General features: G+C 41.4%; 1 protein-coding gene across 4 annotated transcripts in view; it reads left to right on the top strand.

Annotated features, from left to right (window-relative positions):
• Positions 1-2,905: 2,905 nt before the first annotated feature.
• The window catches only part of edar (ectodysplasin A receptor), a 39,157-nt gene continuing 19,764 nt past the window's right edge, over positions 2,906-22,298 (top strand). For 2 of the 4 annotated variants that reach the window (XM_086219879.1, XM_086219876.1), the window contains exons 1-3: positions 15,187-15,222; positions 17,003-17,068; positions 21,179-21,298. In XM_086219879.1, coding sequence (XP_086076005.1) covers positions 15,205-15,222; positions 17,003-17,068; positions 21,179-21,298 — 204 coding nt within the window. In that variant the 5' untranslated portion in view covers positions 15,187-15,204. Of the gene's footprint in view, positions 3,544-7,655; positions 7,879-15,186; positions 15,223-17,002; positions 17,069-21,178; positions 21,299-22,298 lie in introns of those variants that run through there. The other 2 variants (XM_086219878.1, XM_086219877.1) reach the window with 2 other exon arrangements.

The following is a 22,298-nucleotide window of genomic DNA, read 5'->3' as shown; positions in this document are numbered from 1 at the left end:
CACACACACACACACTTTTACTCATGTCTTTGTGAGGACTTTCATTGATGTAATGCATTCTCTAAACCCTAAACCCAACCAGAACCTGATTCTAACCTCGAACCTAAAACCAAGTCTTAGCCTTCAAACAGCCCTTTGAAGATGTGAGGACCGGCTAAAATGTCCTCACTCTGCTGGTTAAAAACATACTCTAGTCCTCCATAAGTAGCAAGTACAAGAACACACACACACACACACACACACACACACACACACACACACACACACACACACACACAGATACATACACATCCAGTGGGACTCAAGGATGAACTGAAAAGATTCTGGTCTTTAAAGGTCAAAGGTCACCATGGCAAGCACATAATCATAACACGGTACTGTTTCACAGATCTTCTTCCTCTTCTTCAAAACTTACTCCATTAACTCTGTGTAATGAGTAATAATACACACAAGCAGTTACAGTATCTTGGAACTCAGAAATATAATTTGGGAAACATTTCGGTCCAGGATGTATCAGCTGTTGCTCTTTTTTTTTCCCTCAAGTTTTTCATTAGTTTCATCCTTGGGAAAAAAAAAAAAAAACAGCATAAATGTTAAAACTTATTCATCATATCCTAGTCATCATCATATGAATCATATCTCCTTGAAGAGTTCAAACATCAAGAGGCTATGCATAAAGTTGTTTTTGATGATTGCATAGCAAAGTAATGCTAACTTCATTATGGCGAGCAGCAAATTAGGCCTCGACTGACTTCGAAGGAGACTTTGAAGTGAGGCAACGGAGGTTTAAAATAAGATAGCCGGTCTGTGACAGCTGCTCTCTTCAACTTTTTTATCCGACATAAAGACCTAAGTAAAGAATTTACATTATTATTTACACAAGGATCAAAACACAAACATAAGTGGGTAGCGGTGGGTTTAAGTCACGCTGATGATTTTTTTTTTTTCCAGTCCTGACAGAAATAGTACACGATGAAATGTGCCAGAACAACCCACAGACTTCCAAACAGTGGTGAACAGATGATTCATGAATAATCTGCAGAATGTTGTTTTCATCATCAAATGCATTGCATGTATTAGTTATTCATATTATTTGCTCTATTCTGCCATTTAGCTCTGAAACAACCTCACCACAGGGATCATGCAATCGTATGTAATCCAGTGCCGTCTCATGTTATGTTGCCTTTATCAAACAATCCCTTATCTCATCATATCTAATCTCTCTTAATCTTGTTTTGTTGCATTACACCTCACGTATCATATTGTGCTGTTTTAAATGACATGTGCCATTGTTATGATCTGGTTTTACCTCTTTTCACCTGACACACACAATCAGTGGGGTTTTTTTTTGGTCACACCATCCGTCACAGTAAATACATGTTTTGCTTCTGTTTTTTTTTTTTTTTTTTTTGTCAGTTAGCCATCATTCTATCAGCCCAGCTCATCACTCGTCTTGTTTATCCGCTTCTCATCCTCTCTTTATCCTCTCGTCTCATCTAATCTCCTCTCATCCTCTTTTCCAGTCAGGAAGCCCCTGGCTCGACATCAGTGAGCCCCTAGAAGAGAGAGGGAGGAGAAATAGAGTGACAGCAATGTAGAGAGAGGGAGAGAGAGAGAGAGGGAGAGAGAGAGAGATTGAAAGAGTCACAGGAGGTGAAAGAAAAAGGAGAGTGACCACGTAAGATTGAGAAAAGGAGGAAGGAAGCGAGGAGACACGGAGGGATACAGGAGGGGAGACAGAAAGAGTGTGAGTAATTACAGGAGTCTTAGTGTTTTCAAAGCCCCTCTTTTATCTCACCCTTCCTGTGGCGGAGAGGAGCAGTGGAAAAGGGAATAGGAGGAGGAGGAGGAGGAGATGAAGACTCAAGTCCAAGCTTTGGTCCAAGTCAGATAACATGCTCCCAACATCTACTTCACACACAAACACACACTCAGAGACTAATTTGTAGCCTCTGGTTTCAAAGGACATCCAATCTTCAGAGAGTGTGTGTTTGTACTCCTGCAAAGGATTTTAATGGTAATACAAGTGGTATTCTGGTTGTATTTACAGCGTTGTGTGTTGACCAATATGCTGTGCTGCTGCTGATGTGTATTGAGCTCTTTATTGCACCGGCAACTAATTCCTCCGGGTGAGCAGCCACGGAACTGATAGAAAGTCAGGGTGACAGAAGTAGTTGGAGAAGTAGTAGTAACTGTCAATCACCCGGGCTCGCAAAGACTGTCACGTTACAAGAGGTACACAATAGATGTCGGGGGCGAGGAGTTCCGAATAGCCTTCAGGCTCCACTTCCTGTCTGTAAGACTAAATTTAGGACAACAAAAGTCCAACAGTGTTTAAGAACAAATTTTTCCTCAAGAAAGTTTCACGAATGAGGCTCATAATGCATCGCAACAGTGCGTATAAACGCCGATCTCTGAGGTACTCCATGATAAAATGATACACAACAACACTGCAAGAGATCCTTCCTTCTGGATTACCTTCAGTTTTCAGGTATTTTAAGGGACATTTTGAAGGCTGGTGAACTACACTTGGTTTTTTCCTGATATTTAGCCAACCATCATATTAATGGAAAGGAATCAAGTTTGGTACACTCATGTAAAATAGTTGACGTAACCAAAGCTGAGAAATTCCAGAGTTGTAAAACAAAGGTACTTCCTAGTATTAAAGTATAAGTATTACAAGTATTTGAAGCGTCTTCTGCAGCTATAAAGTAAATCTTGAAAGTTGAGGCTATCAGTTCAGCCAAGAGTTGGAGCTGCAAGGTTGGACAGGTTGAGTGACAATAAGAACGTTGACCAATTATGAAAAATCCACCTGGACCTCAAAAAGTCATGAAACCTGTCAGTGCCAATAAACTGGAAGCACTGAGGTTTGACCTTTTGACCTTTGGCCATTGTCTCCTCCTCTGTGCACTCTGGCAGGGGTGAAGTTGTTCCAGAACCTTTCTTGTTTCAACAAATTTTTTACTTTAGCACACTACATTTCAGCCCAAGACACCATGTCTAATCACGTAAAGATGCTGAATCATTACTGCTCGTTATTAACATCAATATTATTATTATTATTATTATGATTAAAGGGATAAAACAAAGATTTTTTTTACATGTCACAAACTGGTCATATCAAAACCACCTCCGTCCTTTTCCACCAGTCAATATTAACACAAACGTCTCTCACTGAACAGTGTCAAACTGTGCTGATTCCCACCGGTGGACACTAGATGGCGCAGTTGAGACGTAGCCTGCAGCAGGACGCTGCGCCCGCCGAGAGTCTACCTGGAAACTTTAATGTGTTTCAGGGCGGAGAAAACTTTTTTCTCGTCTAGGAGGAGCCTGCAGACTCACCGACATGCACCGAAGTGGAGGAAGAGACACAAGTTGGACGTCTCGGAGTGGGAAACTGGTGGACACTCACTCTCCCGGCGATGCTTATCCGACGTCCCGCTAGAGGTTGATCGCCGATGACCAGGGCTGATCGCCAGACGACCCTGCAGAGCGCCATCCTCGGAGAAAGCAGACCGGCGGGCCCCCCTCTGAGGGCAGGTAAGTCTCCTGAGCAGCTCCGCTCTCTGGAATGCGCAGACGGATTGCTGCAAGACTTCGGGGCATTCCTGAGCAGCACTTATGTCAATCAAATATGTAATTTATTTACCTCAAATACTCGTGTAGTTTTGGTATTTTTTTTGTATTAGCATCAATGAAAAGTTTAAAAGAATATTAGGAAATACATTTCCTATGGTGACACGTCCTGCAACTCAGCTATTTTATATAAAATATTGTAACGGAATGCCTGATGTGGACGAACAAAAAAACACATTTTAGTTGGATGTAAAGTTTGTGATTAAGACTTGAGGTTTTTTTTGTTTTTTGTTTTTTTGATGCGTGGACGTAAAAATGAAACATGGATTTTTGAGTGAGTAACAGGCATTTCCAGAAATCCATATAGCGAAGTCTGCGTGTTGGAGCAAAGGTTTTTGCCCTGGGTTATAATAATTTAGGATGTCTTTCACGTCACTGGTTTCAGAGGCTGACATGAAATGCTTTGTGACGAGGCTGAGTGAACAGTGACTTTCCTCTGTCTGTCAGGATGAGTTGATGGTTTTAATGCTGCTCAATCTGTCATATCCTATCTGACAGACTATGACATGTAGGCCATGTGTGCATTTATGACCTTGCACACCCTCCATCTCTGTCTGCGTAATTGTTTTCTTGGTGCCGCCTGACTGTCCCGGGCTCCGGGGCCTCCGGGGGAAGTCCTGCCCGCAGACAGACAGCTCGGCCGGGCTGGGAACAAGCCGGGTCCTGCCGAGCCTCTGAAGTCTGCTGGCTTACTTTGAACTGCAGCTGCTGGAGGTGGAAATCAATCCGTCCCCCCGTCCCCCCCCCCCCCCTCCTCCCCAGCCGCCCACCCTCTCTGCTGTATCTCCCCTCGCAGCCCCCCGAGCGCGGCCTGTCTCCGTTGAGTCTTTCATGTTCACAGGTAGAAAGGCTGAGGAAGTGCAGAGAGGAGAGACAAGGTGTAGTGGGCGGGGATCGAAATCATCTTCAAAAGGAGTTCATATAGTTTTTTTTTTTTGGAAGATTAAAGGGATGACAGCAAAGTAAACTAACACATTCAGAGCTCGATCAGCCAGTGCAGAACTGAAGTGAATAGATATCCGCTCACTCGCTGCTCCGATGCTGCTTGCTGCAAGAACTGCGCATTCTCGTTATTTCACTCTGTTTTCCAGTGAAAGATCATGATTCATGTTAACGGCTGGGTCCAATCTAAAGAGCGTATCCGTGCAGTACTTTCTCAAGCTGCAGAAGCATGTTACAATGCTTGATCTGACAGCTGAACCGCTGTGTGGTACAGTATGGGAATCTGTGCGGGGACATTTTCCCTTTAATTCAGTTGTAGATTTAGTTTAGTGACTCGAGTACTGCCTCCACCTCCCAGTAATGGAGTTCTGCCTGCACAACAAGAGTAGATGTGTGATATTCAAGTTTACCAACTGCACCTCTGGTGGTTGCATGTGACGCCGCTGAAATTTGCCCCCATATTCTGAAACTGATGGTAAATGCATTCAAACGGTCCAGACAGATTAAATAGATGCTGTAGTAAAACAGCTGATCGTTACTAAAGATGCCATCCAGACCTACAGCTGCAACAGTCTGACCGAAAGAAAATCAATCACGATTCTATTTCTAATCAACTAATTATTTTAGTCTTTTTTTCTTTTTTTTTTTAAAGCCAACACATTTGTTGGATCCAGACACTTAAACACAAGGTGTTACTTTTTGTCATTTGGACTATTAGATGCATAAAAGCAGCAATTTGAACACGTTCCACGGAAATTTGGGGGGAAAAACGAGATAAGCGGATTCAGAGAATCTTGATGTTTTATCAAGGACTCATCAATTAATCGTGGAGATAATTGGCAGATTGATCCAAAAGGTAAATAACTGTTAGTCTGAGCCTTCTCCAGAATCGGTTCGCATACAGCGGTGAAGCGAGCAGTCATTTTGCTCAAATTCTGGAAGGAAACTCTGACGTAGGACAGAGATGTGGTGTAGACGTGTGTCTCCGAGTTATCAGCATGGAAGTGGGAATATGCAAGTGGCAAAAAAACCTAATTTTAACCCAAAATATGAGACCCAACCATCTCACACCGCAGCTCTGTACTTCCTTAAATCCCCACCAACAAAACCCATCAATTTTGTACAAGTGTTTGCAGAAGAAAATGGAGGACACACAGACATGCATTCATACAGAGAACTGATAGTGCGCATGATAATGACATCACCGTCTTGAGTCTCCTTAGAAACCTCATACATCGAATAAGTGCGTGTGTCGGAGGCTGAATGTGCAGGCTGGTTAGCTTCGCCAGCAAGTTGCCTCTAATATAGGTCTCTATATTATTGGCCATAATTGCAGTTCCTGGCGGCCAGTTTTTAAATACCAGTTAAGAAAAGTGGATCTCCAGGGCCCGAGGGGCTTCAGGGGGTCCCTAGTAAAATCAGAGCTATAGCTGCATTTCATTATATTTTAATTTACATGCTACATAAAAGAAAATGCTTTCCTAATCATAGGTTTCACTCATACCACCATTATTTCCCCACAGCTCAACAAAGCAATACTAAATCAACAGTTGAGACCTCTCTATGCGGGCCCCCGGGGACCAAATGTAATCAAATTGGGGTTTGTGGTGTAATTTGTGTCTAGTTAAGAGTTCTCTGTATGGGGAACCTACTTCAGATACTCATCCGTTTCTTCTGTAAAGGGTCTGTGGAGAGGGTTCTGGCACCTAATAGGCCTCATGTGAGCACGTTTCCGATTATTCTCCTCTACTTTTCCCAGTCGGAGTCACTTAACGCTCAACCTGCCGTGAAGCGCTCGTGAGTCGGCGATGGGAGTTCATAAGATCTGATGAAGAGCTGAATCAGTGTGGCGAAGTGGGCTCCTGCTCTGCTCGGTCAGATTCTGTTCACAAACGTGCGAGCTAGCAATGCTGGCGTCAGAAATCCCGATCCTTCCTCATACAAATTCTGGTATCTGAACTTGGGTGTCGGCTGAACACTGATCTGAAAGCAGTTTGTTGAAAAATGAGAAATGAATGAGAAAAAGCGCAGTATAAAAACGATCCGTTTACCTTCTGATGGCAAATATCGTCACATTGGTTGAGACTTTGCTCCTTCCGACTTATGCCACATATCAGTTCTTCTTTGCTGCACTCTACAGCGCAGCACAACTTCCTGTGGAGGCTACTGTTTTAGAGCCTTGAAGAAGAATTCATTTCCTGTACGTAATGTCAGACAGAGTCAATTGAGCTAACGGGGAAGTGTCAGGGTCGTGTTACAGAGCTACTAAAATATGTGGTGTCACATCAGTGAACAGCCTTACTTCGGCTCTTAAAACCCATACGGGCTTACATTACATGCCTTTACCGCGGGTTTCAAGTGTCACATTTGCTCGGACAGCCGTGTTAAGGCTGCTGGTTACTGTCAAATGTGCAGATATGAAGATAATAAATCACTAGTTTGCATGATACAGTGGAAAATCTGCTTTTTAAAAAATTTAGCTCATTTAGGGAACCTCCATCTCCCACTTCTTTGTGTTCTACTCTATATTGCCCACATCTACATCAAAGTAGTTGTAGTACTTCTGCAGTAGTCCCATAAAGTCGAGAGGGACTGAACCGGTACCACGTACTGTTTCATGGAAATTGTGTTGGCAGATTTAGGCAGTTCTCCAACAATGACAATAGGAGAACACAACATTTTTCCTGATGTTTGATGGATCTGCGTAAAACTGCTGAGGACTCCTCCCTGGCCCATTCTAGAATTCTCCACTCAGTTAAAAACAAATCAGTAATGTCAGGTGCTAACAGAAACAGAGGACATAAAAACAGCAGCGGTATTAATAATTAATATTGAACACACAAACGGCAGGGATCGTACAGGACCCCCGATTCCCCCGGTTTGTTTGTGAGATCCACTGATGGATCATATTCTTTTTCTGCTCATTTGATTCCCATGCTGCTTTGCAGGTGGGGTGAAAAAGATGCTTGTTCTTTTCTATCGTCCATAAATATGCAAGCAAGGCTCCCAAGAGAACGTTTTCTAGATAGAAGAGCAATATAATATAAAAAATGTTTTCTCTACTTGAAACGCAGTACAGCAACAGGGAATACGAATGAATTCTTGGCTGCAGATTAGGCCTCCCACCTACAGCCGCAGCAAAATAAACAGAGAGAGAGACAGAAAGACAAGAGAGAGACGTTCTGCCCCTGCAAAGCTGAAGAGGAGAACAAGGTATCAGGAAGAGGAGACGATGAAAGACGGATCACCGGCAGGCAAAGAATCAAAGAGTCTACTGACTGACTGGAGCTGGGATAGGTGTGTGTTACAAGAGTGTGCATGTATGTGTATGTGTGTGTAAGTGTGTCTGACTTCTTTTCATGTGCCTTTAGAGTTTGTTTTTCCTCTGAAACGAGTGGGAAGTTGACACTAAGTCTGTAATTAAAGCAATCAAAAGATGAAGAGATAATGAAACATAACACACACACACTCACACACACACTCACACACTCCGGGTCATGGATGTTACACTGCATGAATATTCTGCTGCCATGAACGTCCCTGAATTAGTTATTTCATTTCAGTTTGATGGTTTTTAATAGTACGGATTTCAAATATTCTATATGTGAAGCAAATACTTTCTGATATTTGAGCCAAGAGCTATTTGCATGCCCCCCCCCCCTTTTTTTTTGTCTGACTATTTGGCAGAATTTCAAGTCATTTTCCACTGGTGCAAAGCATGTTTTGACACTCCTTTGAAAATGCAGTTCACACTGATAAAGCAGGATGCTGCAGTTGGATGGGATCAGAGTAAAAGGATATTTGGTTAGGAGAAGTGGACCAGCTGCTCTTTGCTTCTGCCTCCAAAGCTGGAAATCACTTTGATGGTGTTTATTTCCACATAAAAACTTCAGTGCTTATCATGTTGCAAATGAGTCGTACTAATCTCGGGCTCATTTAGCGCCTGATTAGTGAGCCTTGATGGCCGCTCTGTTCAGGGATGTTGACGTTTTTGTGGTGCATTCCAACTGAGCTCGGAAGTCGGGATACTTGAGTTTCCAGTCGGAAATCTTAATATGGAAAATACACATAGAGTTAACTGGTAAAAATGGATGGCTTCAATGTCAGCAATGTGTGTGTGTGTGTGTGTGTGTGTGTGTGTGTGTGTGTGTGTGTGTGTGTGTGTGTGTGTTTTGTTTTTTTACTTTCCCCGTCTACTTTTACTGGAAAACTCAGGTGTGATGTCACTCCCAGTCCCAAACTCCAAGTCATGAGGTAAAACAAACACAGCATTAAAGTTTTACTTCAGCCATAAAGAGTCATTTGTTGTCAGTGACTCACGTTCGGCGTTTTGACCTCAAAAATACTCTCTTCCCTCCAGCATTACTTCTTGGTTGTTTCAGACATCAGAAAATGGCAGCTACTTATTATCAGCTTGAAGCTAACGGAGACTGATGATTAACGAGAAAACTGTGAGTTTGACTGAATGTGGACGTTTATCGTGTCCACCTGATATGCTTTATTTTCTTTACTTTTGGTTCAAACGATGACGTGTTTGAGAGTTTGTAAAGGGATGTCGGGCCAGTTTTGCTGTTGGCTCCATTAGCTTCAAGCTAATAATATGTAGCCGTCATTTTCTGACCTCAGGAGTTATCAAAAAACAAGCACTACAAATACTTGCAATTCGCATTATACCCTTTGGGTTAATTATCTCTTTAAAGTATAAGGAGAATGTGAATGTAAAATTATCTGTAGTTTGAAAACTGTGCTGCTGTGTCATCGTCCGACTCAGCAGAAGGTGAAAGCGGTGGGCCTGATTTGATTGACAGCTCCAGTGCCACCTCTGGTTCACTCGCCAGCTCCCCGTAAAATCATAGAGAGGAGACGAAACTCCAGCAACACATTCCTCCTCCATAATGAAGCTCAGAAAGAAAAAGGCAGTCATGAGTGAACCCACGACCACTTAAATGTGGATAAGCCAAATTACAATGTTCACACTCAGCAGAATTTTGATATGAAACATCAGACAGGTGCTGTTAATGACACAGTAATACGCGGAAGGATTTTTTTCCCGTCAGATTATTGCACGATGCTGCTTAGAATATTCTCATAATTCAGTTTCAGAGTTAGCATTCACTTCAACTATGTGGCTGTTTTTGCTCTTTATTTATTTTTTTTAATAAACTTAGCGAGGAACTAAACTTCAAATGTAATAAAAGAGAGGAATAATAATTAACTGTGATATAAAAATAAATGTAAAAGTCTCTGTATTAGTGAGTTGTTTACCAGAACTGAAACAAATTTTAATGAAAGACTACAGAAACCTGACAGCGGGGAAATCCACAATATTAGTGGTTTGCGGCCCAGTGTTTTATCCATAAACCCGCAAGGCTTAAGTTTTATTACCTGAAAGAATTCACAACATACATCTTAAACTTAAATGACTAACGAACATTTTGTTGCGTCTCTTCTTTTTGTCTTGTTTCTGAAAACTAGACTTTTATTTGCGAGGGTTCAACTAGTTCGGTTGAAGTGACGCTAACGGCACAACAATGAGGGAAGTTGGCACATCGAGATTTTATTTAGACACGCATGAAGCAACCCCCCCCCCCAAAAAAAAAAAACAACAACAAAAAAACCCAACTTGAAATGATCCACACTGGGTTGATGACATCTGGATCATGTGAAGTCCAAGTCTGTCACTGTTTCCTCTATCAGAACCTCAAAGATGGTGAGTTTCATAGACTTTCTGTTTGTTGGCTGGAAAACAACACAACATTACACGCACACACACCCACACACACACACACACACATACGTGTAGCATGTGTTTGAGATCTTCATTGGATTTGGCAGGTGGAGCCCTGGTCTTTAAAAAATAATATAATTGGCTTTCTTTGGCTGAGTAGTGGAGCATGCAGTGGATTAAGGTTGGAACTTGTTTATGGTCTAGAAGCAGAAAGATTACATGTGTGAGAGTGTGTTTATGGTGTGGGGTGGGGATGAGGGGGTGTGGGGGTGGGGTCTTTGGTGTACGGAGACCAAACCGATCATCAGATTTTAGTATATTGTTTGATAGTTGCGCTTTGGGCTGCAACCAACTATCATTTCATCTTTTATTAATCTGTTGGTTGTTTTCGTAAATTAACTTTCAAAAATGCTCGTGAAAATTTCCCACAGTCGTTCTTTATGCATCTAACAGTCCCAAAGATGAAAAAAAAAAAAACAACTCTTAATTTTCTTTTAAAAATAGTCAAAATCAACAGCAAATCTTTATATTTAAGAGCGGAACCAGCGACATATTTGCTTAAAAAGCACGAAGCAGTTGGTCAAAAGCAGACACTTTTAGTCCGACTGACCAATCACTTTACCTTTGCAGCCGGAGGGGCAACACGATCATACACTTTTATCATTATTATGTTGATTTTTATCATTAGGGTAGCACAATTAATCTGAATTTAATCAAAGTCTCAATGTGACCTACTGCAATTCTCAAATTGCAGGAAGGTAAAATATTTAACAAAAGACTAATTGCGCGTCAAATTATACACAGAAAATATACCGTGTTTGCTCAAATATTGGTCCAGCCTGCCTCCACATCTCATTGTGCAGGCTGAAGCAAACATCATACTGTTAGTGTAAAACTGCAAAACTTAACATTCCCTCTAATTTGGCAAATCATGTTGAACTTGCAATATCAGTCAAAATGACAGCAATCAGATGAAAGAGGAAAACTTGCAACTCGAGTTTTTGCAACTTTCAGCTTTGACGTTTAGGCCACTTAGGCCTTGTCATGTTTTAAGTGGGGGTGTTTCCTTTCATATGTTGGCAGAAATCATCTTGGGCTTGAGCATTAACAGTATTAGCATTAGCATTCCAGTCCACCCGCAGTCTTATAAATAACAAGCAGTAACATTTAAGGCTCGTCGCATTTTAGGTATTAGATGAAAAGGCAGGACGGTTAAAAGAAAAAAAGAGCAAGGAAAAGGACTTGAATGGAAAACAGATTTTCCTTGTAGAAGGATAAGAGAAAATCCGGAGCCCTTATGCTGCTGATTTAATTGTCATCAGAAATTAAACGAGGAGCCCACAAACCTTCCTCTAACCCCATCCTTCCTCTTCAATGGTTTGCTGCTTGGCCAGGTTCCTTTGCCACTGATTGGCCTTTTACTTAGCCGGACAGGAAGTCATTATCAGCCAGCGCAATGAATATCCTTTATAGGTTTTAATACTGATTGTGAATCCCACAGAACAATAAAGAATAAAAATACAGAAAGACAACGAGAGGGAGGAATTTCTCCCTTGATGTAGAGGATCATCATAATAAGAGACATCCTGCTTTAGGAAGGAGTTTTGTAGCCTCTCTGCTCAATAATCCATTAAACCCAGCTAAAACAGTAGTTGTGTAGAAGTGGTAGAAGTTGATTTTTTCTGTCTTTTTTTCTCCCCACAATATTGTTTTTGACTCATGTTGAGCAAACAGATGAAGAACAGATGGGAACTGTAAGTAGAGTCGTTTCTCTTTTTGGAGGATTTGACATCTAATTGAGAAAGTCAGTTTGGTTCGGTTTCACTGTGGCTACAAAAAGCAACGAATGAGGAAAAAACTCAACCAAGGGTACATGCTTGCCGTAAATCTGTTAATACTTTTAATAAGTCGATGCCAGAATGCTGAAAACATGACGATACTGCGTTTTATAATGCCAGAGATGTGATCATTTTCAATTAATGACACATGTTGAGTTGCCTATTTTCATTAAGAATCAACCTGGGGCCGTTTTTGTGATTCGGAGGAAGAACAACAACAACAACAAGAAGCCCTCAACAATTTTACCAACACAATAATGACAAACAAAAATTAGCTTGGAAGTTACACAACCCTCCTATAATAAAGCAAGCAAAGATTGTTTTGGAGAAAAGTGTATTTGATGTCTTTTGCAGATTTTAAGCTACAAAACTCATCCTCTTCCATTCGTCGTGCTAAGCTAACTAGCGATCAGCTGGTCTCTGTGGCTCTCAGCCTCCTGATGCACAGAGGAGAGAAGTGTATTTATCTTGTCTGGGTCTTAAGAGGATACCAAAAAACAAAAAAAACAACTAAAACAAACCCACAACACAATTTCCCTCCAAACTGGTGTGCTCCTTTAAGGCTTCTGCTAACGTTAGCAAGCTGAGCTCCTACAGCTAATGCTGCACCTGTTGTAACGTCAGCGACTCGTTGCTCCTCCATCTCAGGCTGTTCCGTTGAAGGAATAACTTGGTTTTATCTCATTTTCTTCACAAATTCACTTTCAAAAAAACTTAGTGATAAAAAAAAATAGATTTTGTGCAAATGTGGCATGCAAAGGTACAGGAGGGTTTTGATTATTAAAAGATGCCTAAGGAGCATTTCTCCAAGTAGCAATTTTTTTTTTAAATATTATAAAAGTGCTTGGAGTTGTAAAATGTTGAAATTAAACAAAATTTGAAACAGACAAACCAAATTTTGGTAAATTGGTTTATATTTTTCTTCTGTGAATCTGTTTCGAATATGTGAAAATGCCAAGAACCTTGAAACAGTAACCAAGGATTTGTATCCTAATGAATATTATAGTTCTCATTTTGTTAAAGAAAGTTTTTAATCATGGAAAAAGTATTGTTTAGGGTCTGTAGTTATTGGTAACGGTACCTGAAATACTTTAGCAAAAGCCATCCCTGTTCATTTGTGGTGATGAGACAGGAATAATACTTTATTGAGAATCATAATAAATTGTAATATTTGACCTATGATGTATGGAAAACAACCAATCAACTGTAATATTCTGAGTTGCCAGTGTGCACATACTGTAATATAAAGTGATGAACAACAAATACATCCCAACAGGATGAATAATGAGAGCTGTCTGGCAGTTACGGTGGCACGTCTCATTTGTCAAACAATGAGGAAACAGGCAGAGAATTAACAGGGGGTGGTGGCGGGGGGTCTGATGGGAATTTCCATGTTGCAAGCCCTCATTCTTGGGTAACCGCCTCCCAACGAGCTTTAGCTTAATCTGTTGAATTTGCCTGTCATTTTCTGCTGCAGTCCATATTAGTACAGATTTAATTCTGCTTTGAAGTTCAAGTCTGGATTCTTAACTACATGGAGGCATTATACTTGTCTCTGTAGGCGAGGGAGAACATTTTTATACCCACTTTTGAGGTCAGTGGGTCTCGCTATTTCTGCATTCTCATATTCTCATGAATGAAACTCCTGATAGCTATGTTGAATTCCATATTGGATTTCTTTTGCTGACAAAAAGAGCAATGAAAGGGAAACTAGAGATAGACGGCCCTAATGGCCGTAGAGAAGGAGGCTGCTGTACCGAAGCAAAGCACTGCCCAGTACAATTGCCGTTTAAACACTACCTGGTAATGACACAGCTAAAGACAGAGGAGTTATTTATTGAGATTATGTGGTCGTTAGAAGATTAATGTCCTCAGGGGGTGCAAGACTTGGGCTGACTTTCATCCCAGACCTGCCTCGACAGAGAGAGAGCAAGAGACAGAGAGACGTAGAGAAACGAGTGTCAGAAGACAGAGTCTTCAAACACGACGGTGCGTCTCCTTAACTCCATAATGAGCTGCCTTGAGGGGGTCCATAGCATTTCCCAATTCTTTATTTCCTGCTATCTACTCTTTTATCTCATCAGGGCAGGAGACCACGTAAACACACACGCGCGCACACACACACACACACACCGGTTGTGGTCTTACCACAAGGATTGCCCTCAGAGACTAACTGTGTGTATATTTATAGGCTAGATAAAGTATGTGTGTGTTTGTGTTTTTGTGCATACATATATGTGTGTGTGTGTGTGTGTGTGTGTGTGTGTGTGTGTGTGTGTGTGTGTGTGTGTGTGTGTGTGTGTGTGTGTAGACTGTAATTAAGCAAGATCAAACCCTGTGGGTTGGGGAATTAGCCCGTCATTGAAGATCAGAAGGTTTTTTTTCACTCAAGTCTACGACATGGAAGAGTGAAATCTGAGGTTTGGAGCCAGACAGACAGATTTGGAGCTGAGATAAAAGATAATGGCAGCTTCTTCCTCTCTCCCACTCTTAAACACACACACAATTATGGCTGACAACTTCAGGTAGAATCAAGTTCAGCTGTTATTGTGTTGAAGTGAACTGATCTCGCCTCCAGGCACATCAGGCAGTAGAAAACATGCTGTTGTACTCAAACTACAGTGTTCCAGGATCTCTGATCTGATGCTCCCACGGTCAGGACACGGGTCGGCTTTGGCAACTAAAAACCACTTGGTAGGGAAATGAAGGAGATGAGAGAGGAGTACATCAAAGCGTATCAAAAAAAGGAACGTCATTTCCCTGTCTCGGTTTCCGGTCCTCTCAAGAGAGGTACCGGTGTCTGACAGTTCTTCCTTGATCCAGCCTCCACTCCGCCACCATGTTTGGTGACAATCAATATTCTAGTTCCTGCTGACACAAAGCTGACTGTCTTTGTATGATCAGTCAGGAGATCCAGATCTGGTTCAGGGTGAACTCCAAAATCAGATCAACTGCTCCTCAACCCGAGTTCTATCACCCCATCAAATTTCATTAAAATCTGTCCGTAACTCTTTTTAGGGGTGTCCTGCTAGCAGACAAACAAATGCCGGTGATCACATGACCTTCTTGGGTGAGGTCAGTCTTTTACATATATTAAAGAGCTGTGCATGAGAAATGTGCTTCATAGCTGTAATTACAGGTGTTTATACTATATACATGAACTTCATGGCTTATAGTATTTGGGTAGTACTGTCCAATATACATAAATATTACTTCAATATGTGATAACACTGTGAACATACATTTTAGCTGCTGATCAGCACTGTGAACAACTGTCTTAATTCATTCTAAATATCCAGAAAACTACTTGATCCACCCTCTGAGTTACAGGGTTTCACGTTTGGATTACTGACGGGGATCTGCTGAGTTAGTTTATTTAATCTAATCTCATGATTACATGTAGATTAGCGGCAAGTCATAATCGGAAATAATAACGTGGCATCCTCAAGCTCGACAGCGTTTGTAGTGTGGATCCCTTCATGTTTCTGGAAGATGAACAGAAGCATTCATTTAACTCTCTCTTATCTGTACTGCTGCCACCCTGTGAGAGACCACACACACACACACACACACGCACACACACGCACACACACACACACACACACACACACACACACACACACACACACACAGGTAAAGGGACACTGCAACCAACAGATGATGAAATCATCAAATATTATTGAAGTATATTCCAACTAATGATTTTATCCGTCTACTCGACAAGAAAAGCATAACGTAGCGTAATTCGTTGTGTGTCTAGTGAGTTTGAAGCGTGTTTCTGTTTTGTGTGCCTGCTAGCTTCCTAAAGCTTGTTTTTACTTGATGTTGACATTTTTAGCATTAGCAGGGTGGCTAGCAAGCTAATAATCATATTACAGAAATTGAAGTCGCTTGATGGATCAAAATGAAAATGTAAATTTTTGTTTTATGTGCATTTTGACATATCGCATTAGCAAAGGCTGATGGCTGATTTTTTTTTTAAACGTACGCTTGCTTGAGGCGTTTTTGCATTTTGTAAAAAAGAGAACATGCGCCACATGGGAGGTCAAAAACAGCGAGTCATGTGACCATCTAATTCTGCTGCCGTCTTCTTCCTGAATATCCTCAAATGATTTCTTCATCTGAAGAGGTGTGAGGTGTGGCCTACGTTAGCCTTTGTTGGGTCACAGCTGCTGCTACGTCTCGTGTAGGAAATGCTAGAGGAACCTTGAACGTACATCCATGCATCAAAATTCAACAGTTGACATGTCAAACTCTGATGTGGCGCTTTGAAGTCTTTTAAATACTTTAAGAAAAATGTTTCATTTTCTATCTTAAAGTTGTGAGGTTAGTTTTTTTGGGCAGAAGTGAGAAGTGAAAGAGACCTTAAGTGGCATCTTCACCATTTAATTTTTTTTTTTGTTGGCTGAGCTGTGAGGTGAATGACAAATATTATATTGTTTCAAGCACCCACAGGTGTAAATGGAGATCTTTTCGACTGACTTTTTGGGTGCAATTGGTGGTTTGACAAGGCAAGAAGCGGGTAATTAAGCGCTATGAAGTGATATCACCAAGCTTTATTAAAGCAGAGGTTAGCCAACGGTGATGTGTGCTCACAGTTATGAGTCAGAGGAATGCCACAGGCTGTTCTGCAATATTACATTTTTATGGGCAATGATGTGATGGTAACGGGACAGTGAACTCATCGGACCACACACAGCGTATCCTCTGACAGCACTGCTGTTGGCAGGAATGCTAACATTCATCCATTTGCTGTTTTGCAACAAGCTGCAGAAGCTTGAAGGCAGGAAATGTTTAGCGTTAGTGAATAAATGACCATCTTAAAAAAAAAAATCTGTTTTTCTGTGTCCCGCAGGAGGAAGACGCAAAAATGTCAGAGCGGAGAGGTCAGACCAAGTCCATCTTCCTGTCCTCGTTATTAGTAAGTTCATCAATTCAGTTCCTCTCCCTACCTCCTCTCATTCTCTCATATCTTAACCCTTCCTTGTTCTTCTCTCTTTTCCTCGACACGAGTTCTCTACTTTCTTCCTGCTTCATTTCACTGTTTATCCTCGCAAACCCTTATCGAGCCAACTATATGGATCGCAGCCATACTTGGCACAGCGATCATCCCGTCTTGAGGCGCCATGAGCCAGCAGGTTGCACAACTCTGCAGAACTTGTACCGATTAGTCATGAGAGTCAGCTATTTTTATCATCTGACCATGAATGTAGCGAGCGTTTGTTGTTTTTGCCAGTCGACTTTTCATCTCATGCTCTAATCTGTCACATGCAGGCTGACACCGATGCAACAATGACAGCTTTCTTTCTGCAGCGGCTCTGGCTCCACGAGTAGATTTACAACTCGCTTCTCACATCATCATTTCAAAAAGTCCTGACATTAATAGTTGTACGGCTACAACAGGACCGGATAGCTAACGGAAGAATTGTCACAGTAAACATTTCATTCTGTGTTCAAAAAAAAAAAAGAAGATGAAGGAATTTCTCAACTCAACCACTGCAAACAAGATCACTTTAAACGAATGCAGGAGCTCGTGAAACTCATATTGGCAGACAGTGACGAGGTCAGTAAACATTTTACACTAAGAATTGTGGGTAGTGTAGTGATTCTTCTGTGAGAAGGTTGATATCCTATGACCTTGAGGCTTCTAGAGTAGCAGATACCATCATTTCACAACCTGCTCCCTCGTGGTGAGTCGGCCTCGGATGTTAATAATTTTATGGCTGGAGAATATGAGCGGAATTTTGACCTTAGAGAACCTCGCTGTCGAGCTCTGTTTGATTTCAGCAGTGTCAAGTTGGATTCAATGTAAATTATTGTTCTAAAACCTCTTAAATCCATGTGTTACTTTTCAGTGTACATTTAGCTGCTTTGTCATGTGACGTCACACACAGTGTTGACGTCAACAATACAGGACGAGTTTTCACTTATCGCAACGTGAATAGACACATTGCTGACAATCAGGTGCTTTGCTATTGTTCACCAGGCTTCCTGTCCACGTGGAAATTAAATTCAGCTGTTTAATGATATTCATTTTGACCGAGTCAATGTGGCGCTGCTATGTAGAATGTATGGTCCTGTATTTCCTCCCAAGGCATGCTGGGGCTGTGTCGGCCTGGGAAACGGCAATAGTCTATTGACAGAAAAGCACATTTGTTTTCCCAGCCATGGAAAAACATGAAGGAGAAAATAAGTATTGTGGTTTCAAGGATTTTTCTCACCCAAAAATGTTTACTGAACTGCAAAGTTGCATAAATGGAGTGTGGAAGTTTGTTCGTGTGATGCCAGTGCTGACAGACTATTACTTTATTTGTCACAAAGGAAACACTCGGAAGCGTTAAAGCTGCAGCGCTTTTACTGGTTGAGGTCAGTTTCCAGGTCAGTACCAGCGTTAAACACTCGTCTACTCTCCATGGCTGGAGTTGGAACTTTTCAAAAGACTGAAAAATGAACTACCATTTAAATGTCCAATACAAATCCTATGAAACAAAGTGGAGGTGTTAACATTTAGGTGGAAGGAAGGGTCTCATGAAGGACCTTATTGGAGTGTATTATGGGAATCGTAGGATCCGTTTGTTTCGGCACACGCAAAGTCAGTAGACTTCTTCCTCCGCCCTCTGTTTGGCAGCAGCACTACATCAACGAAGACTGCAGTTGACGCTTTCAACAGCGCTTTCTGATCCCTGTGATGTTACACAACTTGTCGTATTGAATCTGACACAAAACGTTTCAGCGGTTAACACTCACTGTGACTGAGGACAGTCGAAGCTCATTTCCCAGGAGTGGCCAGTGAGGATGTCTGGTCTGCGAGCTACATTTTGCGCATGAGAGATGACACTGCAAATTAAACAAAACAAAACAGGGACAGAATCTTTTTTTTTCCATAAATAAATATCTGAGTAACAAGCTAAGCCAAGTTGTTTCTGCACTGAGCTCAGCCAACTAAAAAGACAAGGGATAGTAATGGTAACGGATCAGATTTTCCCAAACTGGTCACTCTCTCTTGCTGGTACAACATTGATCCGCGAAGCAAATTCACATACAGAAAGTAGAAAGCTCTAAAACATCTAAGTACATCTGCCAGGGGGGTAACATGGTTCTAAAATATAACACAGTATCATCTGAATTTGTTCATCATTTTTCTTCCTAACCAAAACAAAAAACAAAAAGCGGCCAGGATGTTTTCCAGAGGCCAAAACCTTCTTTAAACCATGCCACCCAGACACACAACAGTGATCACATGACCTTCTTTGAAAGACTACAGTCTGCTGAGGTGCGGATATGAATTATTGGTTCGTGGTGTTCAAAGTCACAGAGGCTGTTTAGTTTCCTACATGAAAAACTTTCTCACCTGACACCAGAGTCACTCAGGTGCTATGAGGTCACCTCTGTTGCTCAGAGGGTCATGGAACCAAATGTGTGAATCTTTGTGCTCAGAAAGTTACACATAAAAAGAAATCTGCTTTTAAAATGATGAGCAAAAGGAGAAAACTGTGGCCGTGAGTTGATACGTCACCTACTTTATCCACTTTGTCAGTTAATGGAACAGTTCATGAATGGCACAATTATGGAGGACAAAAAAAAGGTGTAATTGCCCTGAGAGCTCTACCCCTCCACCGAATTTAATTACGATTTTCATGGGAGTTGTTGTGTAATCCCGCTAACAGGCACGCTGACTGACGTTCGGAACTGAAAACACAACCTCCTTGTTGGAGGTAAGGATGTGGAGAGTTAGTCATGCACTCATTTGCCTCTGTCATGTTCTGGACTGCAGATGGGTTTGAAAAGTTGAAAAGTCAGTTAGTTTGTTTGGGAAAGCACAACGTGTACTGGTAAAGCTGTAAATACCAGCTGCGACTTATTATTACAGCCACAGTAACCACCCGCCCCCTCCGACACACACTGAGATTCTCCTTCGCTGCAAGTGATACTACTCTCTTTCACAAACACACTTTCACTCACACACACACACACACACATTTGAGTGCCACAGATGTAAATCGCTGGGTGGATTTGTTGAATAAGCTCCGAGCGTTCAATGCCGCCGATTATCTGTGCTGTTTTGGCAGGTAATTGAGAGAAAAATAACTTTTCTATCTCTTATAAAACAGAAACAAGCAAGTAAAGTGATGCAGTTTTGTTCCTAGGTTTTTTAAAACTAAACCTGCAATCACCACTTACCCGCGATCGATATAATGCACCGAGTGTATAATTATAAAATAATACTAATAATATAATATTCCATCGTCTCCTGAGGGCTGAGCTCTTTCAGTGTTGTTCAGGGTCATTTTTTTTCCCAGGAAACTCCACAGTTGCTCAAAGTGTTTTATTCTCCAACTCCAAAATGATCCCTTCCGTTTCAGCTGCCATTGTTTAGTAGTCAAAAGTACAAAGACACTCAGTTCAGTGGCGTTAAAGCCCTGCTGTCGAGTCACTGCAGACAAACTGACAGACTTCAGTGTTGAAGTGCAGCACAGCTACAACTCAGCTTCGTAATTAATTTAGAATTCCACAGTTTCAACCTTAAACTTGAATAAATTTGAATAGTATAAGAAAAGTGAGTAAGACCGGGTGAAACCTTCAAAACTCTCAATCAGATAACCAGATTTGCCAACACTGAAAATGAAATCAATGCTTATTTAAATATTCAAAAGTCGTCAGAATCATTAATTATATTTAAATGGACTTCAATGTTCCTAATATTGCCTTTACTCTATATTTGGGTCATGAAGGTGTTTACATAAGTTGCTTCTGTTCATCGTCCTACTTACATATGACTGAGGATATTGTACATTTATTGTGCGCGTTTGCTTCAGAATGATCTAAAATCTGGATCCGATCCCTACTTTACTGTTGCTGTGTAAGTACCCACATGCAAGGCACCTTAGCTTCAAAATAGCAGTACGTTACAGCGCATAGAATTTGTGTCAATTTAGTGTCAATCTGTCAGTTATCACCGTGCTTCATTAACGTCTTCCTCCTTCCATGTTCCCCACTCCCTCTGTTTGTCGTCCTCCGTCTGTCCCTCCAGGTGTGTTGTATGCTTGCCAGTGCAGAGTATTCCAGCTGTGGGGAGTATGAGTTCTTAAACCAGACCAGTAACAGCTGCCAGGCCTGCCCCCAGTGCCAGCCAGGACAAGAGCCTCATATGGTGAGATACAAACACACACGAACCAGCAGGCAGATGAATAAACGGCGTTTTGAAATTGGAATATGAACTTGCAGATTTGAGACCGTGAGAGCTTCAGCAATATCCAGCTTCCGCACCAGTGCATCCCTTTTGCTTATGAAGTACCATGTGCTTTCCGTCAGCATCACCAACAGCCCGTTGTGATTGTACTTGACAATCGATCCAAATGTCTTTTTCTGACAGCAATTGCCCACACACACATATCGATACAATGCATGGTACAATACAGAATAGATGAAGATGTGTGGGGGGCCCATTTCACATAGATATTATATCCAGATTGTGATTGATGTAGCTGAATTACTTATATTCCCCAACTTTTAATTAGTGATGGAAGCGACACTAGGGAGATGTTAAAATAACACTTGATCCAAAAGGGTAGATTTTTTTTCTTTTTTAAGTACTCACAAATAGTTTTCTTGCATTCATGAAGACATTTTTGCCTCCTGCATTACTCCTCTTTGACTCCAGAATGCAAAAAGTGCTAGCTGTGTACCTTCAGCTTGAAGCTAATGTGGACTGATGGCTAACAACAGCAAATCTGCCAAAAAAAAAAAACCTAAAGTGTACAAACTCTCGAGCCCATTGTCCACAATAATCCATGTCTTTCTTTATCCAGCCGTACTGTCAATATTCACAAACGCTTTGATTTCAGCGACAGAACAAACAAGGTGATGATAAGAGTTTGCGGCAGCTTTGCTAGCTGTCAGTTGTCATTAGCTTCAAGCTTCACAAGTACCTGCATTCTAGAGTCAAAAAGGAGTAAAGTAGGAGGGAGAAACTTTTTTTTTAACTGAGCTCAAGACATGTCATAATGAGTTGTTAAATAGCAAATGACAATTTTTGTGTGATGTATACTGTAGCTTTGAAAATGTGTGAACTGAAGTTTCAAGTTAGCTTGCATGATATGCCAAACCTGCATTAGCATTATTGCTTGTTTCTCAGGCCTGGTTAGTTTAAA

Source organism: Aulostomus chinensis, chromosome 12 (genome assembly GCF_037954235.1).
Source record: "Aulostomus chinensis isolate RoL2024-O1b breed Wild chromosome 12, RoL_Achi_v1.0, whole genome shotgun sequence".
Classification (NCBI taxonomy): Eukaryota; Metazoa; Chordata; class Actinopteri; order Syngnathiformes; family Aulostomidae; genus Aulostomus; species Aulostomus chinensis.
This window is presented reverse-complemented; position numbering and strand designations above follow the sequence as displayed.